Consider the following 22,379-nt stretch of genomic DNA (forward strand, 5'->3'; position numbering starts at 1 on the left):
CTCCCGTGCCCGCCAAGAAAGATGAAGAACATGATGACGGAATGTATAGTTAATTTTTTAAAATCACGATAAAATTATCAGTAAATTGGATTGATATCCAGTATTCTATGAATGTATTCTAAGATGTCTCCCTTTTTTACTGATAAAACGACCATCTTGAAATTATGGGATGTAAGAAAATATTATAAGAAATAAGAAATTTATAAAGCATAACGTGTTAGGGTTATTTTTGAAACATTTTGAAGCCTCTTTTCTATATATTCTCTTAGTGGAAAGTGGAAAGTTATATAAAAGTAACCCTGACAGCTGTGCAATCGTTGTTCCCTCTATGCATCCCATAAAAAACAATAAGAATTGAAGATGGCCGCCGTACCGCGGTATAAAAAAAAATGTCTCGGGTGGCGATAAGCCTGTTAGAAATAAGATCTCTTTACCAGGTTGAGTAATACGTAGAGGCGGAATTTTTCTAAATACTCTAAATCAGTTCAACTGGTTCATCGTATCTCCTGCACTACATCCTGATCCCGATGCTCAACCGTCTAAACTAATAAATTAATTATTTATAATAATTCTGCCAAAAGACCTCTTTACCTTGGACGTATTGTTTCCTATATTTTAACCGCTTTTAAATTCAGGCTAGGATATCATTTGTTTGTACAATGGTTGCTTATAAGAAGACACTGACATAAGTGTGGATACAACTCAAATAAATAATCTTATTGGCAAGATCTAGAGAATAATCTCATGACCTGAAATGTTAAACCATATATTACAAGCAAAGTAAAGGGTCTCCTGACCATCGAAATTAAACGTAACTAGAATATTGAAAGAAAGACTTACTCGAAAACACCATGCACTCGCAGCAGGTTCTAACTTTAAGACTATAAGGCTCGTACACTTCTTTGAACTCTTTGAAAGTCTCGTTCTGATACACAATAGTAAACTTTCCATTTTTGTGTATCAAAACATCTGTGGTCATCTTGATCTGCTGACAAGTGCCTATCTGGAAATTATTAGATAAATAGCATCCTACTTGTGATGAGTTTCCACTTTTCGAGTCTTCACATGTCAGTTCGTTGATATACCGAGGGAAGAAATCTTTTGAGAGCTCAGTGCATCTTTGGCAGGCGGGACATAAATGAATACCTATACAAAACAAATAAAAGAAAAAAAAAAATCACAAGAATTAATATGACAAATATGACATTTTACTTTCGTTCATGCTTTTACTGATTCAATTATCTAGCTTTGAATGAGATTCCTTTTTTATTTCATTGACACTATAGATGCATCTTCTCACCAAGATAAATAAGCGGAAATATTTGAAAGAAAAGGGTTGGGAAAATGTATTACATATAGGTAGCATAACGAGATCAAAGAAAGACAAAGCAAAAAAAAAAAAAAAAACCTGGTTACAACAGATTACATAATGATAAGTATATAAGTAGAAACTCCAGTTTTATATGCTTTTGTTTTGCTAATGTTAGTAACTTACAGTCAGTTAAACAAGTGTAATACACGACTTTCATAAATGGCTGCTGCTAATTTACAAAAAATGTTTTTGGTTATCGCTCAAATTTAACAAACTTTTTCTGGAAAAATGTTTTAATGAAGTAATTTCTGAATGGTGTGAAACTCGTGTGTACAGAATCTTTGATTGAGTCAGCTTTTCTGCTACCAAGATTTGAATTATTCATTCTGATTTGCTTTCCGACAACATATTGTCACGCACGACTACCTGCTTTGGAACTTCATTATCATACGAGTATTACAATGACACTGCACAGTACCTTTCTCCGTTTCTCTTCCACCGGGAAGACATTGAATATTGATTCCAGGATCCCCCCTTTTCATAATTTCAGAATCATCATTTGATCTTCGTTGCCTGGTATCACCATAATTTCCAAATCTACTGATTCTGCCACTGATCATCCCTTCTCTTTGTAGATGTTCTTCAACAAAACTGCCTTTATCATGTTTAAGAATATCAGAGTTTCGCCATCTCTGCCAATCGGTTGTGTTTTCATACTCTCTTCCATAGATTTTAAACATATTTTTGAAGTTTTTCTTAGCCTCAGCTAAAGTTGCAGCAGCGTAACGTCGATTGTAGCCGCCATTTTGTTCTAACTGCCTCTGCAGCTCCTGTTCGGTTTTTTGCAAACATATGATGTCCCCATTCAAAGTGTGGATAACAGTGCCTCTTGGAGCAGTATCGCAAGGATGCATCAGACTTTGGACTTTCCTTTGTAGAGCTTTGATATTTTCTTTTCTCTTGCTTGGTCTTGCTTGCGTTATTGTTATTACCACAAAGAGGAAGATGGCATACACAACAAATGCTACCTACAATTCAATTCAATTCAAAATCAAAATTTGAAACAGGGATTTACGAGAAACTCGTAACGTTTTGAAAATTCTCAAATTGGACTTGCCTAAAAGGCTCGTCCAAAATTTTGATAACCTTCAAAAAAAAAAAAAAAAAAAAAAAAAAAACAACAACAACAACAACAAAATCGTAACTATAAATTCCGAATTGTACTCGAGATCGTGCGGTTTCCTATACAAAGTTGCATTTATGGACAGTTTGCATTGGTTGCCTTACCTGATTTCGCATCTTTTTTTACCTTCCTTCACTGAGTAGCGGCACACGTACAAATCTAAAACATAAACTGGAAAGAAATGCAGTAACGCCTTTAAAGAAAATTTGGCAGATAAAATACTATGGGGATAAGGTTTATACTACATAATTAAGCACCTTGTGAATTGTGGGTGTCATATTTCTTGTTATGGGATCGAGGTTTCATGGAACTTTTGTTTGACGTCGCATCCTGGCACGAGCGGTTCAAAAAACGTCCTTTTTTCATGAGGGTAGCACTTAAGAGCCAGTGGCTAACAAAACTGTGGCCCTCATTCCATGATCGAATTGGAATTTATGAGTTGATTTTTGCGGAGGGAGGAAAACCAAAGAACCCGGAAAACCCGGAAAACCCTCGAAGCACAGGAGAGAACCAACACATGACTCTACTCATATACAACACCGAACACGGCGGGACTTGGACTCGGGTCGCATTGATGAGAGGCGAGCGCACACACACCGCTACGCTACTCTTGCTTCCGCCGCTGGCCGTAAAATTTTAATGCAAATTTAGCCCTCTTTTATATTGAGAACAAAATATCTTAGGCCCAGGGCAAACGTCGGACTAACGTCGTACCGAACCTATTTAACATAGGTTCAGTGGAAGGTCGACTATGGGCCTACGTGGCGGCAAACGTCGAACCAATGTTGATCTTAATTCACTCACCCATTGTTATTATTATTTTAATTGGACATGAAAATGCACGGGGGTCGCACGGACATTTGTTTGTCTTTTCCGGATTAATGCATATCCTTGTAATGGCGAAATATAGCGCTCGACCACAATTAAAACCTGTACGTTTTTCATTCTTTTTTTCCCTCTCTCGCAGCATTCACAATACGCAACGCTTTTGCCCGCCGTCCTGCCAGGCTCATCTTCGTTGCTCTCGGATACACCACATTTATTGCAGGTCGGCATCTCACAAACCAGGCAAACAAATTTCGTTTGGTCAAAACAAAAACTACGAGACTCAAGACTCTCGTGGCAAGGATTTTCTAAACGCGGACATGTTCAGTTTGAGTAGTTTTGAATTTATTTTCGTATCCAGAGCTCCTCGGTCTCGTTCATCACTTATCTTTGTATAGCGCATGCTCACCAAGGGGGTGGGGGGGATGAGTGTTTGGGAGGTGGAGGAGTGGTTGTTTTCACGGCTTTGGTGTAACTCATGCGACTTGCATGATTTATTTACTATTTTGCATATTTTATGAATTCAGTTCGGCATGTGTTTAAAACGGCGTTTGCCGCAAAGTCGCTCCAGAGTCGTTAAATGTCGGACTTGGCTTGTCGAACTTATGCTGGACTCGAACCTATTCAATAGGGTCGTTCTCAATTGCAGCAAAAGTCGTACTAGGCTTGAGACTATTTCAAATGTAATAGGTTCGACTAAATTAAGATCATGGTTAGTTCGACGTTTGCCCTGGGCCTTAGTGTCGTGTTTTTTATAAAAATATCTTAGCCTTGAATATTAAAACGTATAGACATAAACCAACAAGGTTTTTTTTCTTGGTCAAAACCTCTGAATACAAAAAAATGGAGACTCTCATTTTCTTATCGACATTTTTTTAGGACATCTATATTATTGTAAATGAATGCATTTTCTATTAAGTGTTTTTAACGGAACTGAAGGACACTTTTTGTAGTGTAACCAACTTTTTCTGGTGTTTTTTTTTTCCCGGTACATCTTCTTTCTGCCGCTGACTCGTACATCAGGTCGTGAACGTCAACAAGGATTTTTTTTCAGTCAAAGACAATGCATTATGCTCAATTCATTGAAAGAATTATAATTGCTATTAATTCTTAATTTATACATTTATTTGCACATTTTTGAGATAAGAATACTTTATTTGATCTTACATTATTTGGAAGTAAACTGAGGTGTCAGGTTGAAGTGGTGATAAAACGCCTCTCGCCTCTGAATTCCGCCCGCAATGAAATGAGTCGTTTGATTGGTTCTCTTTCAGATTCCAAGGGTCCTTCCGTTCTTTCGGTTTTCCTCCCTCCTCTTCATCAACCTTAAATGCTTTAAATTAATTAGAGCTGTGCTACGAGTCATACATGGACTGTATAGCGCGCGGCTTCCAGAGGCGCCTTCGGCATGATTTCATTTTGATTCCATTGAGCTGAGGAACAGTTGTATACTTCCGGTGATCGATGAATAGCGATATTTCATGTATATAAAATTGAAGTTATTGTTGTTAGGATTTTCAGAAAGGAAGTCGAGTTTAACTCGCTGAGGATTATCTGATGTACCTGAAGAAGTTATGTCTTTGACAAGCGTTCTTCAGAGGTTCTATACAATTAAGGTGTTCGAGTATTTTGGACAGAAGTGAGATGGGCGCGTGCAGTGATTGGGAATGGCTGTAATAACTTTTAGCTTTCATTAAGTTTTATCGAGTATAGATAGGTCATAAATGGAATTGAAAAGCCTGTCTAAAAAATCCATATTTTTTAAAATTATTTTTGAAGTCGGTGTTTATCCGCTTGGCGTTTTCCAGTCGGCTTTTTTCCAGTCAGCGTTTTAGACCTGCCGTTAATTGGATCGAGGTTTCCCAAGACCTTGGCCATTTCTGATAATGAAAGGTAGCTATATGTTGGATAACCGCTGACCACAGCTAGATAAAGACTGCAGGCCTTGTCATTCGTAGCTGGCTTAAAAACGGAATGTTAGAAGGAACTTGCCATTGGTTCTTTATCTCTGCTTGTCACAATGTTCGGTTTGTACCGTATAATATTAGGACAGGAACTCTGTGAACACAAGGCTTTTACGAAAGACCAGCAATGCTTAGGGTACTTGGTCTCCCGTCGAAGGTCACATGTATTAGCATATCAAATTCCAAATAAAGTTGTCGTTCGAGTGGCCATCAATTTTATTTCCATATTTCATTGTCATCTAGAGGACATTGAGCCCGCGATGACGCAGCGGCCATCCGTCATTGAATATCAATATGGCAAATAACAATACCAAGGCTTGAGAGGGGAGCGATCGAATAAGAACAAATAAAAGTATATTTTTGAAGAAAATTCATTTGCCGGGTTAGAATAACATTTAACTACTCCTTATGCTATTGTCTGGCTCATAAAATGCCAAAAAGAAATGTTTCTATGTTCACTTTTCAAAATATTCTTTCGGCGTAGAAACGTTTCCACTTGCTCTGTACATTTGGATAAACACGCGAAAGTGCGAAGTACCAAGACTAATTATCGAAATACAGATGCCTGTATTCAATTTGCCGTGTTGAATTTAGAAAATACACTAACCTCGAAATCCATTTCCAAAGACTTGGCCAGTTTAGCGATTAATTTATGTTTGCTTTTTGGCAATGATAACGCTCTAAAACCATTCAATCCTCACAAATAGAAAAGCACCGAATGTCCACTTTCTGTGTGCGAAGTATGAAGTGTAGGCACTGAGGGTGGTCACTACCAGGGTTTCTTTACGTTCTCAGTGGTTCTTTTACGCCCCTCCGATGTTTGTTAGTAATGATGAGTGTGAAGAGACGGGACCGCCTTTTAAAGTGGTCAAAATGAAATATGTGTTGACTTCCGTGAGACCGCCATTAATCAGCGGCATTTACTATAATAATATGAATTGAAGATGGCGCCGTCAAATCAACAGATCGCTGTATTCAAGAAAAAGGAATTTACGAGCAACTCTATCGGTTTTCTTAAGCGAAAGTAAGCCAGGAAGGATAAGGACGTATCCCAAGACCTTCATACTAATCATCATAAAAGCAATCTGTCATTCACAAATCAATGTAAAGCGCCTTTATATCCATATAGAAAGGGCGCTATATATATCATAAATCACCATAAATCATTATCCTGAATCTAGCTTAGAAACTTGGCCTTTTACAAAGGAAATATCTTAAACCATAACGATCCCACGCGAACGAGAATAAATAAGATGCGGCATAAATAGTTGAGAATGAGGCGTGGGAAGCGTAAAAAGTATATCAAGATGATGATGAAATAAAGGATGATGCAGAAATAATAAAATATATTTTTGAAACTGTTATTTTTAAATGAAACACCATTAACGTGACCAAAAATAGTAGTGGAGGAGGCGTGGAATGAAAAAAACAAAACAAAACAAACAAAAAAAACAAAAAAAAAAAACAACAAAAAAAACAAAAAACAAAAACAAAAAAACAAAACAAAAAAAACAAAAAAAACAAAAAACAAAAAAAACAACAGAAGATGTCAACGCGGACGTAGAACAATTAATAGTTGTACATTGGTGATTTTCAAGACAACAGTTCAATCCCGTAGGTGGAAGGAAGGTGGAGGAATTTGTATGTAAGTTGATTTTTCGTTATCTTTAAAATAATAATCATAAAAAACAAAAGGACTTATCCGCCATTTTGGTCGAAAAGAAATATAAAATCACGACTGCTTCTAGAACCGCGTGCTATAGCCCCCCCAGTCTCTCCCCCCCCCCCCAGCCTCTCCCCCCCAGCCTCTCCCCCCCCAGCCTCTCCCCCCCAGCCTCTCCCCCCCAGCCTCTCCCTCCCCCAGCCTCTCCACCCCCCCTCCCCCAACCTCTCCCTCCTCCCGTCTCCGCGGTACCAGCTGCTTATGTCTTCGTACTGTGATATAAGAGACGGCAGTAGATTACTTGAAAAGCAACAAAAACACTCGGCTGCACTTCATGTTCTAAGCTTGCCTCTCTCGTCCTCTACACTTCTCCCAGCGTATATATTTATATCTATATACTATATATACATATCGTAACGTGACAATCATATTAGTAGACAGATTTGTATATTCATACTTTCGTTTCCGTCAATCTTCGTTGCTGCGCTCACTTGTGAGAGATCTTTTCAACACTCGAAGATAAATTTCGTATCTCCGCGCGCCCATGTAATATCCTCTATATCTATAATTAAGTCGATTGACGAGACATTTATTTGTATTTGTTTGAGGCAAAAAACGAGATTAAAAAAAAAAAATTACATTAATTTTTGGGAAGAAAATCCCCCGGCCGTTGTATATCTGCCAAAAGGAAACAATATTGTTTCAGTGTAATGTGGTGCCATTTCATTTATAGCGAATTGATCGGTATCAAATTTATATGTTATGCAAAGTGAACCGATATATATATATATACACCGAATTCCTAAAACTTTGACAATTTAGCGGTATATATACATGTATATATATCCCCCTTTTTCCTATTGTCTTTCCTTGAAAATCCAGGTAAGACAATAGGAAAAAGGGGTGATATATATATATATATATATTTATATATATCTCAAACACGTCATAGTTTTAGGGATTCGGTGTGTATATATATATATATAATGATAATAATAATAACAATAAATCAGCGCCAACCTGATTCTGAAGAAAAAACTGTGATTTCTTTTGTATTTAACTTTTTTTTGAGAAGCAGATTTTAGAGTCTATTGTGAAATACATAATGAATTAGCGTTTGACCATTTATCAGCGTTGGCTTGAAAAAAAATGTCACCGCCAATTTCGTCCATCTCACTAGAAAAATGAACTGAAAAATCTTATTCACTTACCTGTTTTAGAAGTAAATAATGTTCACTGAATAATCAGCCAGAAGAGACTGCTAGCAAAGGGCTGGTAAAGTTGAATGGAATAAACTCAACAAAATACTCAATATATATCATTAGTGTTATAAAATGAAATACGCCATGGCTACCAGTAACAACAAATATACTCACTTCTTTGATTTGAAAGATAATCACCGCACTGCGATCTGTGCTTTTATTACGAGTCATTTAGTAAGTAAATGATGATCTTTACATTCGACATTCTAAGTGGTTATTTGAAGTTTTCATTGACAAAAGATAACTAATTTATTATATGATGATACAATAACCGTTGCTTGGTAGTTTAGGGAACATTACCATGGAAATCTTTAAATGAAAAGGCTAAAGAGATATCAAACTTCCAATAATGGGTTTAACTGAGGTTAAATATATATACATATATGTATGTATATGTATGCATATATGTCTTTGTACTGTGATATAAAAACCCTGGGAGCTTGGAGTTTAGGAACACGAGGCGTGGGCGAGTGTTTCTCTTGCTTCTCGAGCGTTCTGCTGCTTTCATAGACATAATGAGTCGTTTTATATTTCTTTTATCCTTTTATAAAATATTTTTGAACTAGTTGTGCGAGGATTTTTCTGTCCTCTGATAGAAACACGGTAGCCAGCGGGCACGTTCCAATTCATAATTATATAATTTAAATAATTTTTTTTCTTGTAAATTTCGTTTCTCTCAATTTTGCTGGGATTGATCTGACAATAACAGCAAATGAAGTCGTTCAATACCATCATGCTTACGTCCTTTTGAGTTAAAATGTTTTCCGATTTCAGTTTCCTAGAGTAAAAGATTAAGTTGCTTCACCTCAGGCCCGTAGCTAGGATTTTTGTTGGGGGTGCTAGTTTACAAAAAGTGGACCAACCATATACTTTATTTTTTTAAAGTCCCATAGGACACATAGGTATAGATAAATTATATACTGAACAAACAATAGTTTAAATCGTGCAAATCTCGTGGATTGACATGACTTCGCAGCGGCTTTTCGTTTTCTATTTTCTTGTTCACGTCTTCCCATTTCTAGAGTTTCGGTGACTTTTCAATGTGATTAGACTAACAATTTCTGTGAATACAGTCGATTGCTACTACCGTCCACTGACTCTAACATGTTAATGTCTGTTACAGTAAACTTAAAAGCAAAACTTGCTTAAACTTCAAAGTTCCACCGCCTATTATTACCTATAATTAGTTGACAGACATTTCAGTAATGAGTTTAATAGGCAGTGAAAGTCTGACTTTGCCGAGAAAACATGTTCTTGTCTAGACAGTGGATGCTTAGACGGTAAAATTGGGAGCGAACACAAATTAAGGAAATATAGGCGTATAGTGGTTCTCGCTGCGGGTTTTATTTCAGTTGCATACTTTTCTAATAATCAACCAGAATCTGTATAGAGAAGCGTTGTTGTATCATCAGATGAAAAAGTAAAATAGATTTTTTTTACTTAGTTTTACGTGAAAATATCATACCAGCCAAAATCTCACACCTACACCCCCCATAGCTACGGGCCTGCACCTTATACAAAACTGTTAAATATATATACACCTACTTGCAAGAACGTTGTCATACGAAAATAAGACATTAGTGATTTAGTGGGATAGGAATTATATTAAAAAACAAAAGAGGCACTGAAGCTGAACTTTTTCTTTTGTTTTTTAATGTATTCCTTTCTCACCAAATTACAAATGTTCTATTCTTGTATGACAACCTTCTTGCAAGTAGGTTTATATATACTTTGGGAAATGATATGTGCTCTGCAATGGGAAAACATTAGGGCCAAGTGCATTTAATCTAATGTCCTCTGATCTGATTCACCTTACATAGTTAGTAAAGCACTTTAAATATATTATATATTGTACAGTATGCTGCACACACAGTATATGTATTATTGACGTGGAAAAATATGATAATAAATGCCTAGCTTTAGCATCGAATTTCACATTTTTCCGAATCTAACTGCTTTAAAATCAATCCAAACAATAAGTTTTGTTCATTCAAAGAAGATTTGACAAATGTAGAATTCAACGTTTAAACCTGACCTTAATATCATTTGCAGTTTTTGCTATTTTCACGTTTTTTTTTCTTTTTGCAGTATCGTGTTTAAATAAAGGTTTTGGTTGCTTGATTCAGGAGTTCAGTGCCAGTACTAATATCGTTCCGAAAATAGTAATAATAATAATAATAATAATAATAATAGTAATAATAATAATAATAATAATAATAGTAATAATAATAATAATAATAATAATAATAGTAATAATAATAATAATAATAATAATAGTACTACTACTACTACTACTAATAATAATAATTAATCCTGTCATGCTGGTAGGTTACGAAATTACGCCCTATCTAGCTTACCTAATTAGCATTCAAACGTGTTTACTGCTGATAATAATAATAATAACGATTTATTGAAGCATATCTACAGAGTAGCTCTGCATCTTCAACAAAGAAAATAATAAATGAATATATAGTAAAGTAATTGAAAGAAAAAAGACCTAGGTAAAGGGTAAAAAAAAAATATATATATATATATATTTATTAAAAAAGACCTAGGTAAAGGGTAAAAAAAAAAAATATATATATATATATATATATATATAATATATATATATTGAATAAAAAATATATACTATATTCTATATATACAAAACACATACACACATACATACATACACACACACATAATTATTATAGAATATTAACAGAATATATTATATATACATACGTATGTACAGATATACATACATATACATACATCCACAGACAACATTTATTACCATAATAAGTATATCACAATATACATCCACAAATACATACATATACTAAGACATAAGCGAGTACATTCATATATAATACGTATTCTCAGTATCTATATGGTATCTATTTGTGTCTATCTAAAAAAAAAAAGATAATAATAATAAGATTCATGGAATCTTCAAGCGCAGTTTGGCTTTGTTCATAAATATTTTGTAAACTTGTTGAGAAAAAGATTTAAAGTCTACATCATTTTTGATGATAGTCGGTAATTCATTAAATACCTTTGAGCAGTTATCCTAGAATGTTGCTGTTTCAAGAGGGACGACTAGATTTGTACTACAACTTGACCGCAACTTCCGATGGACTTTGCGTTTTTCAAGTTTCAAGTAATCTGGGAACGATGGGTCCCACAGCGATTTATGAGCTATACGTAATAGATGATATTCAGTCCTTTCTTTAACAGGGAGCCACTTGAGGTGCTCCACTACATCTCTTTCGGTGTTATATTTATTCAATATAAAGCTTGCCGCTGCATTCTGAATTCGCTGTAACTTCTTTTGTTGGTACTGCAGCGGAAGTGGATGGAACACGATATCATTATAGTCCAGTTTGGACAGGACTAAACTTTCAGCTAGTTGCTTTCTCACGTTGAGTGGAGCCAGGTTCTTTAGTTTCCGAAGAGTGGATAACACTGCATAGCACGAAGAAGATAAGTATTTAATGTGATCACTCCATTTGAGATGCTCATTAATCCATAATCCCAGAAGCTTAAATGAAGATGTTCTTTCAAGCACTTTTCTCTTGATTGCAACATTAGGTACCAGATCCTTGAGACAATGAGCTGTTGACATGTGCTGTGTTGTTAAGAGCATCTGCTTAGTTTTGGAACCATTGAGAAAACTATTTATCAAGGTTGAAGTTTACGATTTTTTTTACTACGCAGTTAACCGAATATATAGTTTGAAAATTGGGTCTCAATGAAAATCCCGTAATTTTAACGAAATGTCTTAAAATCATAACTGAAGATAGAGAAATAATGAATTATAACATATGTGAATGTTTGATAAGTGTTGTATTTGAAAGAATATTAATCAGTCTAAATATTTTCAGGTCGTTTCCCGTTCAGGTGTCCTGATTTGTTGTCAATTAGCAAGGATGCATCACATGTTTATGTGTCAAGATCATCACATCGTTGGTCATTAAATGAGATAATTTAGTATTATTGGTTATTAATAATAAAACTTGGAAAAAAGTACGAAATATACTTTTTAGTGACATTTGTCTCAAATTATTCTGTCAAAATCAAACTTTTTTTAAAAAAGGGCACTCAAAGTGTTGCTATTGAAATCCAACCATAACACTGATTCTTAATTTTTTCTATTTATACATGTATCCTTAAAATATGAATATTTCGCTAAATTTACACAATTCAGTTTTGTATTGCCATTCATGTGAATATCCATCAAACAATGATTTTGCTAAAGTAGGACATGATGTAATAGGCCATTTGCAGGAATTGATCACGTGTCAATTTGCCCCATAGCAACAAGCCCGTGGTGGGCAAGCCAGCCGCAAATTCCTTGACAACAATAAGGCTTTGAGTGGCAAAGCGTAGCGATACCAAGACTATAGTGAAGTTTTTAACCTTTGTTCTGTTTTGATTGACCCGATCCTCCGTATAAAGGTGAAAGAAGTGATTTCTTATCGTTGGCGATAATTTTTATTATAAAGTTTGGCCGCAAAAGAGAGTTTTTTGTCTTTATTCTGGTCGCCGTGGACCGAAGACGCGTGTGCAATAGCGGAATTCTCAGGGATGTTTATGACTCATTCAAACCCCGATTTAACCTCAAAATTTTGCTTCAATTGTCAAGATTCTTTTAAAATGAATGCAGATATACCTACAAATCCTTTTTATGGTAATTAAAACTCATATTTGCTAGCTTTTGAGGCCTGATTTTACGTCGTGATTTTAAAATTCGAGTTATGATATCTTCGCCGACTACTGGCGGCAACAATTATAGAATGTTTTTGTGTTTTAAATGCTTCTCGAACTTAATTTCGAATTTAGTGATTTCAGATGAATTGACTGATATTTCGAGAATTCCTGAGCTTACATTTATATATATATATATATATATATATATTTTTTTTTTTCCCTTGCTTTTTGACTGTTTTGTTTTAATCCGGTTAACCCATATATATATATATGGGTTAACCGGATTAAAACAAAACAGTCAGAAAGCAAGACAGAAAGAAAGAAGAAAAAAACAAAACAAAACAAAACAAAACAAAACAAAAAAAACAAACAAACAAAAAACAAAAAAAACAAAAAAAACAAAAAAAACAAAAACAAAAAACAAAAAAACAAAAAACAAAAAACAAAAAAAAAAAAAAAAAAAAAAAAAACAAAAACCAAAAATAAACAAAAACCAAAAAATAAACAAAAAACAAAAACAAAAAAACAAAAACAAAAAAAACAAAACAAAAAACAAAAACAAAAAACAAAAAAAACAACAAAAAAACAACAAAACAAAAAACAAAAAACAAAAAAAAAAACAAAAACAAAAACAAAAAAAAAAAACAAAAAACAAAAAAACCAGAACAAAAAACAAAAACCTGGACTAAAAATAAATTTGATAACCAAGACTTAAGGGCCCGATAGGGCTTTATCGGCCCGATAGGAGATGATATAAGAATATATATAGACTATGCACTTGTACTGCGGTTATAATCCATCTAAATGGGCTGATCTGCGCAGCAAATCAAGCAACTTATGAAGAGACTTGAACAGGATTTGAACCAGTGCCCTGGTTTAATTGGTTTAATTGAATGATTACGTTCTTTCAAATAAGTAAATTTATTTAAAAAATCATTAATAATTCATGAAGGAAACACAATAGAAGCAGCAGTAAGGGGGACTCGCGAAATCCGAATCACTAAGCATCGAATTTCACGGGTATTACCTGCGTTTCAGGCCCCTCTAAATGTATGCGTCGGCAGCGGGTATTACCCACGCGATGATTCCCTTACTGCTGCTGTGTTTGCAAAATCTACGTATTAAGTTAAAATATTCGTCTTATATACGATGCACGAATGTAAAGAGTTTGTTTGTCCGAGGTGTAATGGGAGTTTCATAAAGTGTGGCCTGATTTCCCATCTACGCAGGAAGGATCCCTGTGAGATTGTGACGACTTGTACGACAACGCGCGAGGAATACGTAAAGGAGTTGACAAGAAAGCCCGCGGTTCCCAAACCTGCTTTTAGACGTCGTCCTATGAAATATTGGATGCGTCCGCGTAGGGTCGTAAACGAAGGTTAAAATATTTCCTAGATATAGATGGACAACATCGCGCGCATTCAAAACAAAACTGTACGCAAGCTGCGAACCCAGGTATTGGATCGTTTGGACGCCGACTTCGCCTTCACGACATTCACAGAAGGAGACACAGAAGAAATCATGGATGAAAAAAGAGCTGAAAAGATAATAGACCTGATGCCTGAAGGTAACTACCGTTTACAGTTAACGTTTATAAAGTATTACGACGGCGACTGGGTAATAGAAAGAGGCCGTAACCCTATTCGTGCGTCTGGTAAGCAGAACCTGTTTGTCTTAAATAAGCAAACGCGCCCCGGAGCGCTGGTAGGCATCGACGCGCTGTTCTACGAGGTTGCTTACCCTGTTACGGTAGTTATCTACGGTGCGTATGAGATCAAAGAGCCAGACGCTAGGAAACTCAAGCCAATGCGACATCCCGGCAACTGCGTCGGGAAACTGGTAAGGGAATTCTTTGAAGATTCCGCCCGCGGAGGTAAGTTAACTCCGAAAAGAAAAGAAGCCATCAGGAAATGGGAAAACGCCACCTACAAAGCTGGGGCTACGATAGACAACATCAAGAAATTAGAAATTGTCTTAGAAAGGCGCATACACGTGAAAGACATCACAGACGGGTACATTTACCCTGGGACACATAAATACGGCGGCAGAGGTGCTCCTATAGTCATCTACCAGCATAACGGACACGCTTGGCGAGAACTTCGATTCCCGCGAAAGAAAGAAACCAAGGTCTACGAAACCTCTCCGTTGGTGAACTTGATTCATGAGAACTCAATATGGTTAATGGATTCGGAAGGAAGCCAGTTTATGACCCAAGACGGCACTTTGTATCGCCCGGAAATCGAACACCAGCGCATCCAAAGCGCCTGTGAAACCCTTGGGGAAGACTTCTCAGACGAGGTCCTCAGCTCTCGTAGTTTGGACTTCTTAGCCGAAAAAAGAAGGAATGGGTGGAAACCGACCCCTAAAGAATTCAAAGACATAGCCAAAGCCTGCGTAGAACACGGCCACGGCGGTCTTTGGAACATGGAGTACGACGAGGAAGAATACGTGTCCTTAGACATGAAGCATTGCTATCCTGCGTCATTCAAAGGCCTGGGAGATTGTAAGGAATATTACGACCGCTACGGCCATCCAGATTCACAGTTCTTTCGTGTGTCCTTAGACGGCAGCTACGACGCGCCAGCTACGGGGTTCGTCAGATTAACGTCTTGGAAGTTGGCTAAAGACTTGCACCCCATAATTTACGCATGGTACGGGAAGCATCTACAAGAGAAAGAATGGATACCAGTGCCATTGTTAAAGTTCTTTGAAGAGCGTAAGCTCCTGAAATACACAGCGCATGAAGCCATACTTTGCCATAGCGCCTACACGAAGTGGCTCCCAGAGCACAACCCAACCGCCCGAATTGTCATAGGCAAATTTACCCAGGGCGCTAAGGAGGGAGAGAAGCACATGCAACGGCGTTTAATAACAGACGAAGGAGAGTTAAGCTTCCTCATAAAACGTGCCCACGATCAAGGAACGATGGTGTCTGTAGAGAAATGGGATTACCTCGTAGAAGGGGAGCAGACTCGTAAGTGGAATGCTTTGTGTTACTACCAGGACCATCGACCGCAGTATTACCATCTGCGTGCCAGTATGCTCGCATATGCGCATATCAACCTCTTAGCAATGCTCCTACGGTTTGACAAAGAGGAAGTACCACGCGTAGCTACGGATTCTTTGTATGTGAAACCATGCGTTTTGGAGAGGATGAAAGAGTATTACGCCGAAGATGAGTTGGCGGAAAGTGGTCAATGGCGCGTCAAAGATGAGGAGATCAAAGCTTGGAGAGAACGCGTAGAATATCACGGAGAACACCTCCGCGGTAGCGTTGAACCAACCGAGGAGCCTTTGCCTTCAGTTGAGGACCCGATATCTTACCAACGCTTCTCCTATCTGTACGGTACCGGAGGCAGCGGTAAGACGACGCGTGTGTTAGAACTCTTTCCTAAGATAAAGGTGCTAACGCCAACGCATCGTTTGGAAAGAGAACTCTGCGAAATGGGCCACGACGCGCAGACTTACCACAGCTTCTTTCGTTGGAATGGTCAAAAGTGGGTGCCGGAAGCGATACGCGACATACCTCCCGTGATACTTTGGGATGAAATCTGTACCGTGCCCTTAGAAATCCTGCAGGAGTTCGTAGACTTCCTCCGTGGAAAATGCCAAGTCGTATTTGCCGGGGATCCATGTCAAGCACCTCCTATAGCCGGAGAAATGCCCCATGAATGGTTAAAAGAAATGGTAGACTATCATGAAGAAATTAACACAGACTACCGTAGCAAGGATCAAGTGAGGAAATTAAAGGCAGAATTAAGGGGCCTTAGCGACGCCGAACAATCTAAGGTGTTACGTAAGAGGGTACGAGCAAAGTCTTACGAAGACTTCCTGTATTCTTGGCATCCTGAGGATTTGGTGTTAAGCAGTAAGCGCGCAGCACAGTCGCGCATGCAAAAAGATCTACTGAGAATACACCAGGAGCGGTTCCCTAGTCATTTGGTGCCCGTTTGTTATAAGCCGCGCGACACTCGCATGCAAAGAAGAGATGTCTTAGTACCAGGCACGAATGTTCAACTAGAGAACGCAGTTACCCACGATAAAGCCTGGGTACCCATAGAAAAGGTGGGAAAAATGACCTCCCATCCAGACTGGCGCTTGGGCTATTGCATGACAGTCCACAGCGCGCAAGGGCTTACCATAAAAGAAACCTTATGGATCATAGACCAGCGGCTGTGTTGGAGCAACCTTATCTACACCGCCGTAAGCCGCGTGGAGTATGCCAAACAACTAAAAAGAGCCTGGGGTCCGCAGCTGCGCTACGATAAGACGCCAGAGGACGTAGCCAAAGAAAACATTGCTAAGAAACTCCTTCGCTACAAGCGCCACGACGAAGAGAAGGGTCATGTCTTTGACTTATACGTGGACGACGTCTATGAGAAAGGGGCAAGGTGTGCCAAGTGTAACATACCACTATTATGGAGGTTTGACCCAAATGACGATCAGCAATTCTCCGTGGATCGTATCAATAATAAACGCGGGCATTGCAGAGGCAATGTAAGACTGACATGCCTAGAGTGCAATCGGGCGCGTGGAGCAGCACTACTCTGAGTCTTTGGGGACTATGAGCAGCTCTTCCTTGACGAATCCACGACTTGGGCCATTTAGGTAATACAACACGGGTTGCCCTTCCTTGGTGACGGACTTCGAAATCTCATACGTTTCCAAAGACCAGTTAGGATCCGTGGCTCTCTTACTGCCACCTTCGAGTTCCCCCGGCTGATAGAGGTATCTGACCACTATGTCGCGGGGGAGCTTTTTTTCCTTCAGTCCGACCGCCCTTGAGCTTCTGACGTAGGACTTGTGTTCCACGTGTTTCTTTTTCATTGCATCCTTGGGTTTCATTCCCGTAGCCCTGGCCGCCTCGTTGTTCAAAGCCGCGACGACCTGGGGGAGCCTCTGAGTCCATTCCCTGTTGCGTTTAGAGGGATCTTCCAGCTCTTTCCAATACTGGTACCCAAAGAGACGCTCGGCCAAGGTCTTATTGAATCTTTCAACAATGCTCTGACCCCTGTGGTACTCTGCTTCAGCTCTCCTAATCTTGGTGCTGTGGTCTTTCAGGGTCTTAGTAACCACGCCCATGAACTCTGTTCCCGCATCCACTTGCAGCAGCTTGGGCCATTTCAAGACGCGCTTATAAACCCTACCTAGGGCTTCTGCGACTTCCCCAGAATCCTTGCTGGTTATGGGTTCGGTGTCCTTGTATCTGCTTGCGATATCGACTACGGTCAAAGCGTATCTATAGGTCTTTCTTCTTACCTTGTCGTGCGGTAAGAAAAGCAAATCTGCCTGATGAACCTCGTTGGGGGCATTTACGGTGAAGCTGGGCCTGGGAATGTACTTGGGCACGGGAAGATAAACCTGCCAGAGGGTTTGTTTTCTTAACCAGTTCTTAGCCGTTTCTTCTGATACCCTGGCCGCGGTCGCGAGTTTCTTGATAGCTGACGCTCCTCTCCAATAGCCTTCGGGCCCATAGTAAATCCTCTTAAGTTTGTCCTCAGTTCGACCCATTATATGAATTCCAAAACAAGATTGATCTTGCGTCCGTTGAAGTCTACCGTCTCTCCGTCCACTTTAATGGTGATGTTTATGCTTTCTACCAAATTAGACAAATCATAGCTCAAAGAAATGGGAGTGTATTCTACCAGGTCAAATGGATTACCTTTGGGCAGAAACTTGGACATAAGAGAAGACTTTTCTCCATTGTCGTAACTATGGACCAAGTCGCAATAGACTTCGTAAGAGGACGCGACTTTCCATTTCACGGGTATGGCCGTGTCGGTAATTGTCTTGCCCGAGGCACATAATAAAGATCCCAATGCGTCAAGCTTTCCAAAAGTTACTGAATAGTTTGACATATTATGTTTGAGGGTCATTTCGTGTGGTAATCCCGTGGTGAGAGTATAACCGCGCTTGGCGAGCTCCTTAGCAAGGGTGATTGGCGTGTAATGTCCATCGGGTAGCATTTCACCTTGATATTTGCCGGGCGCCTTAAGTACGGTGACCAAGGCATTGACTAAATTATACCAAGAATTGTACAAAGAACAACTAACCAGCCTAACCTTATGGGCTTTGATGGGGGGATTCAAATAAGTGGTAAAGTCATTCTTGTCGCTTTCCAAAAAGACGATCATATATTTCAGGAAACACAGTTTCCTTTGCTTGCTGAATTAGACTAAATACGCCAAAGCCACGCCTCCGGCCAGCCCTGCGACTCCTACGAAGACCAACTCATTGTCTTTTTGTTTCTTAGAAGGCTGGTAGTAATTCTTAAACTGAGGCTTTCTCATTCTAAAGTCGGGGTGTGCTTGCGCATAAAGTTTAAAGGCGTAGTCTGTGTTTTCGAAGTTCTTATCCGCCTGCATTTTGTCTTGGTAGTTCTTGTCCAACCAATCCCTGTAAGCTTGTCTTTTTTCATTCCAAGCTGCCACGTCCCTTTGATACTTTTCCAGCGCTAAGTCGTGTCTCTTCCTTTCGGCTTCGAGACTACTTCCACCAGTTACCGCTTTTTCTATGTACTTACCTGCGTAACTGGCGCCAGTAAATGCTAAAGCAGCAATTATTACACCTCCTAACGCAGCCATTTATATATCAGGCAATAAATTGCCCGCTCACTGAGGTAGGTACTTTTCCTTCCGTAGGTAATCCTTTACCATGATAGCCCCGCCCACGGCAGCGGTCATCTTGGCAAAGTTAGGGAAAAGCTCTTGCTTGGGTCTTCAGTAAAGTCTTCTTTGAGCACTTTCTTACCTACCCAACCAATACCCGCAACAATGGAAGTAATGATAGCTGCTTCTTCAACAGTTTTCAATAACGCGGTTGACATTATATTACAGAGCGAGAAGGTTATTCCATTACGGGTATTTTGCTTCTAGGCTCCTGCGGTACGTGCACGGGTTCTACTTTTGGCTTCGTAGCCCGCCATTGTAAGTAGAGGCTGCCTGCTGCTATAGCAACTCCTAACGCGCCAATGACGTAGCCCGGATTAATAAAGGATTCCTCTTCTTTTTCCTCCACCTTTTCCTCTTTTTTAGCTTTATTCTTCCTGTTCATTTCCGCGAGCTTCTTCCCCGCCGCGACTCTGCCTGGAGATTTAGCCTTGGTAATCTTTTGCTCCTCTTGGGGCTGCTCCTCCGCCTTTGATTCACTCATTTATATCTAAGGACTTGAAGGACTTGATAAGTAACTTAAGGTGACCTGAGCAAGTACTTAAGGACGACTTGACTAAGTACTTGAGGCGACCTGGGCAATTCCTGAGGATGACTTAAGTAAGTACTTAAGAAGGACTTGAGGCGACTTAATCAGGTACCTCAGCAAGTGCCGCCTGGAAGACCTTTTCGACGTCCCTGTCCTTCTTGAAGTCCTTCCAAGACGTCGTAAGTTCCTTCAAGTCAACGTGCTGAGCTACGTGCAAAGCCGCAGAGGCGACTGCCATTAACTTACCGCACTTCAAAGACAACCACCCGCAGGTTATCTTAAGTTCTTGGGCGATGACATAGTCCTCGCTTATGTCCTTCCGCAGTTGCTCCACGTCGTCTATGGGCAGCGCATGTCCGAGAAGCTTGGTGGCAAGTCGGATAGCGGAGTCTGCTACGGCGTCCGTGGTCTTACTTGCAAGTGCGGCCTCGTACCTCTTATGGAACTTCTTAACTTCCTCTTCTGACAACTTGTTAACTTGCTCATGGGTAAGTTCCTTGCCTATCATTTCTTTGCACTTCCCAGATGACACAAGGATGTTAAGTTGTTCCTTAAGGTTACTTTCGTCTAGCTGTGTGGGGACTTCATCTATCAACTGCTCAATCTCCATATACATTAGGAGTTAAAGATCGCAGATCTTTATGGAATACGGAAACCTCAAAGAGAAGATCATCTTGGAATGTTGGTGCGTCTTTAGATGCCGCATGTATTCGTGTAACTGTTCCTTGGATATCTCCCCGCCGTAGTCGCTTAAGATGGTTTCCAGGTCAGACTTGCTCGGAGTATAAAATACTACGAGAGATCCTATGTTTTCCCTAAAGGGCTTAGAGACACTGGTAAGCTGCTGCGAGAGCAACCAAACGCTAATGTTGTCATGTCTGCCGCTAAAGGCGAGCTTCACTAATTCGGAAGTGCGTCTCTTTACGTCGTCCCCGCAGGCGATGTCGTCCAGTATGAGCAAGGTTTGCGTATCTTTAGGGAATTGTTTGTGCCAAAACTTAAGATGTCCAGATAACTCATTGGGGTCTAAGATATCTACAAAAAAGTCATCATCTTTCGCGCCTACGCCCGTCCAGGTGCGGTTATTCACGTAGGTGGGGCAAAGTAGCACTATGTAGTCAAATCGGTATCTAAAGGGTCCTAGCAGCTGCTCTACTACGAATTGGGTCTTTCCGCAGCCGGTGGGTCCTACTATCAGAGCGTTACAAGGCATGTGATTCGGGTTCATTTATATCCCTTCTTTCGAAGGGAACTTGTTCCCTGATATATATGGAGGACGTTGACATACCCGTGGAGGCTATCAAGACATTAGTGAGCACCTTAGAGGAGAAGACAGAGTTGCATAAGATGGTAGAGGCCCAAAAGAAGGAGATAGACGTCTTAAATGAGCGCATCAAAGAATTAAGGGATCAAATGCACATCCTTAAGCGCGCGGAACGCTTCGGGGCGTTAGTAACCATGGCGAGCTGGGCCAAAGAAAGCGTGGCTGACTTTATGAAGTATCCCATATGAGGCTTATTAAATTCTTATTATATATGGAGTGCGTGCAATGTAATAAGGAGTTTAGTTCTAAGCAAATGCTCGAATCCTCACGTTAAAAATAAGGTCTGTAGAAAGTCGCGGAAGAAGCGCTGTGAACACTGCGATCGTCTGTTCAGCAGCAAGCAGATGTCAAAGTACCACGTGCATAACAGAGTTTGCCTGAAGAACGTATGTGAGCGCTGCGAGGAAGATAAAGACGACGAGTGGCATCGTTTCCGCTGCGTGACGCGGTATGAATTAGACGGCGTAGCCTGTGAAATACACGGCGACATTGCAGAGCGCTAATGTCCTGAGGAAACGAGGGTAGAATTGACACGTCTAAAGAAGAAGATAATATAGGTAAGTTGTAGTGCTTGGGAACGAGGTTATTCCGGGCGAAAGCCCTCGGAATTAAATTCGGAAAAATTAATTTCCGACCTCGCTGGGATTCGAACCCACGACCTTCGGAATTGTACTACCGATGCTCTACCAGCTGAGCTAGAGGTCAGACTGAGAGCAGGCCGGGGTGAAATAGATGTTAGGTCGCGGTAATTATGATGCAAAGATGAGAGTATGTGGACCGCGTGGCACTAATGAAATAGTAGAAGATAATATAGGTAAGTTGTAGTGCTTGGGAACGAGGTTATTCCGGGCGAAAGCCCTCGGAATTAAATTCGGAAAAATTAATTTCCGACCTCGCTGGGATTCGTTACGTCTAAAGAAGAAGATAGACATGCGCTTTGCTATGTTCGACCGC

General features: G+C 39.5%; 3 protein-coding genes across 4 annotated transcripts in view; all 3 read right to left on the minus strand.

Moving 5' to 3' along the window:
* LOC116286883 (uncharacterized) overlaps nt 1-2,790 on the minus strand; it is an 11,501-nt gene extending 8,711 nt beyond the window's left edge. The window contains exons 1-3 of the mRNA XM_031693476.2: nt 2,600-2,790; nt 1,791-2,340; nt 841-1,146 (exon numbers count right to left, since the gene is read on the minus strand). Of these exons, the coding sequence (XP_031549336.2) occupies nt 841-1,146; nt 1,791-2,340; nt 2,600-2,611 (868 nt within the window). The 5' untranslated portion in view covers nt 2,612-2,790. The remainder of the gene's footprint in view (nt 1-840; nt 1,147-1,790; nt 2,341-2,599) is intronic.
* LOC116286905 (uncharacterized) overlaps nt 1-8,382 on the minus strand; it is a 30,779-nt gene extending 22,397 nt beyond the window's left edge. The window contains exons 1-2 of one of the 2 annotated variants that reach the window (XM_031693509.2): nt 8,324-8,382; nt 8,159-8,219 (exon numbers count right to left, since the gene is read on the minus strand). The gene's annotated coding sequence lies outside the window, so the exon portion shown is untranslated. The other variant, XM_031693501.2, reaches the window with a different exon arrangement.
* A 2,882-nt stretch (nt 8,383-11,264) lies between these two features.
* LOC148911984 (uncharacterized) lies at nt 11,265-11,840 on the minus strand. Its single transcript, XM_089028388.1, has one exon. It carries the CDS (start codon nt 11,838-11,840, stop codon nt 11,265-11,267), a length of 576 nt encoding a protein of 191 aa, XP_088884514.1.
* Nucleotides 11,841-22,379: the final 10,539 nt, after the last annotated feature.

Source organism: Actinia tenebrosa, unplaced genomic scaffold (genome assembly GCF_029948245.1).
Source record: "Actinia tenebrosa isolate PJP-AT-01 unplaced genomic scaffold, QUT_ActTen_1.0 PGA_scaffold12__29_contigs__length_12842862, whole genome shotgun sequence".
NCBI lineage: Eukaryota > Metazoa > Cnidaria > Anthozoa > Actiniaria > Actiniidae > Actinia > Actinia tenebrosa.

Coding starts and splice junctions, on each gene's coding strand:
- LOC148911984 (XM_089028388.1), bottom strand. CDS start 11,840: ATGCTCTTAACAACACAGCACATGTCAACAGCTCATTGTCTCAAGGAT.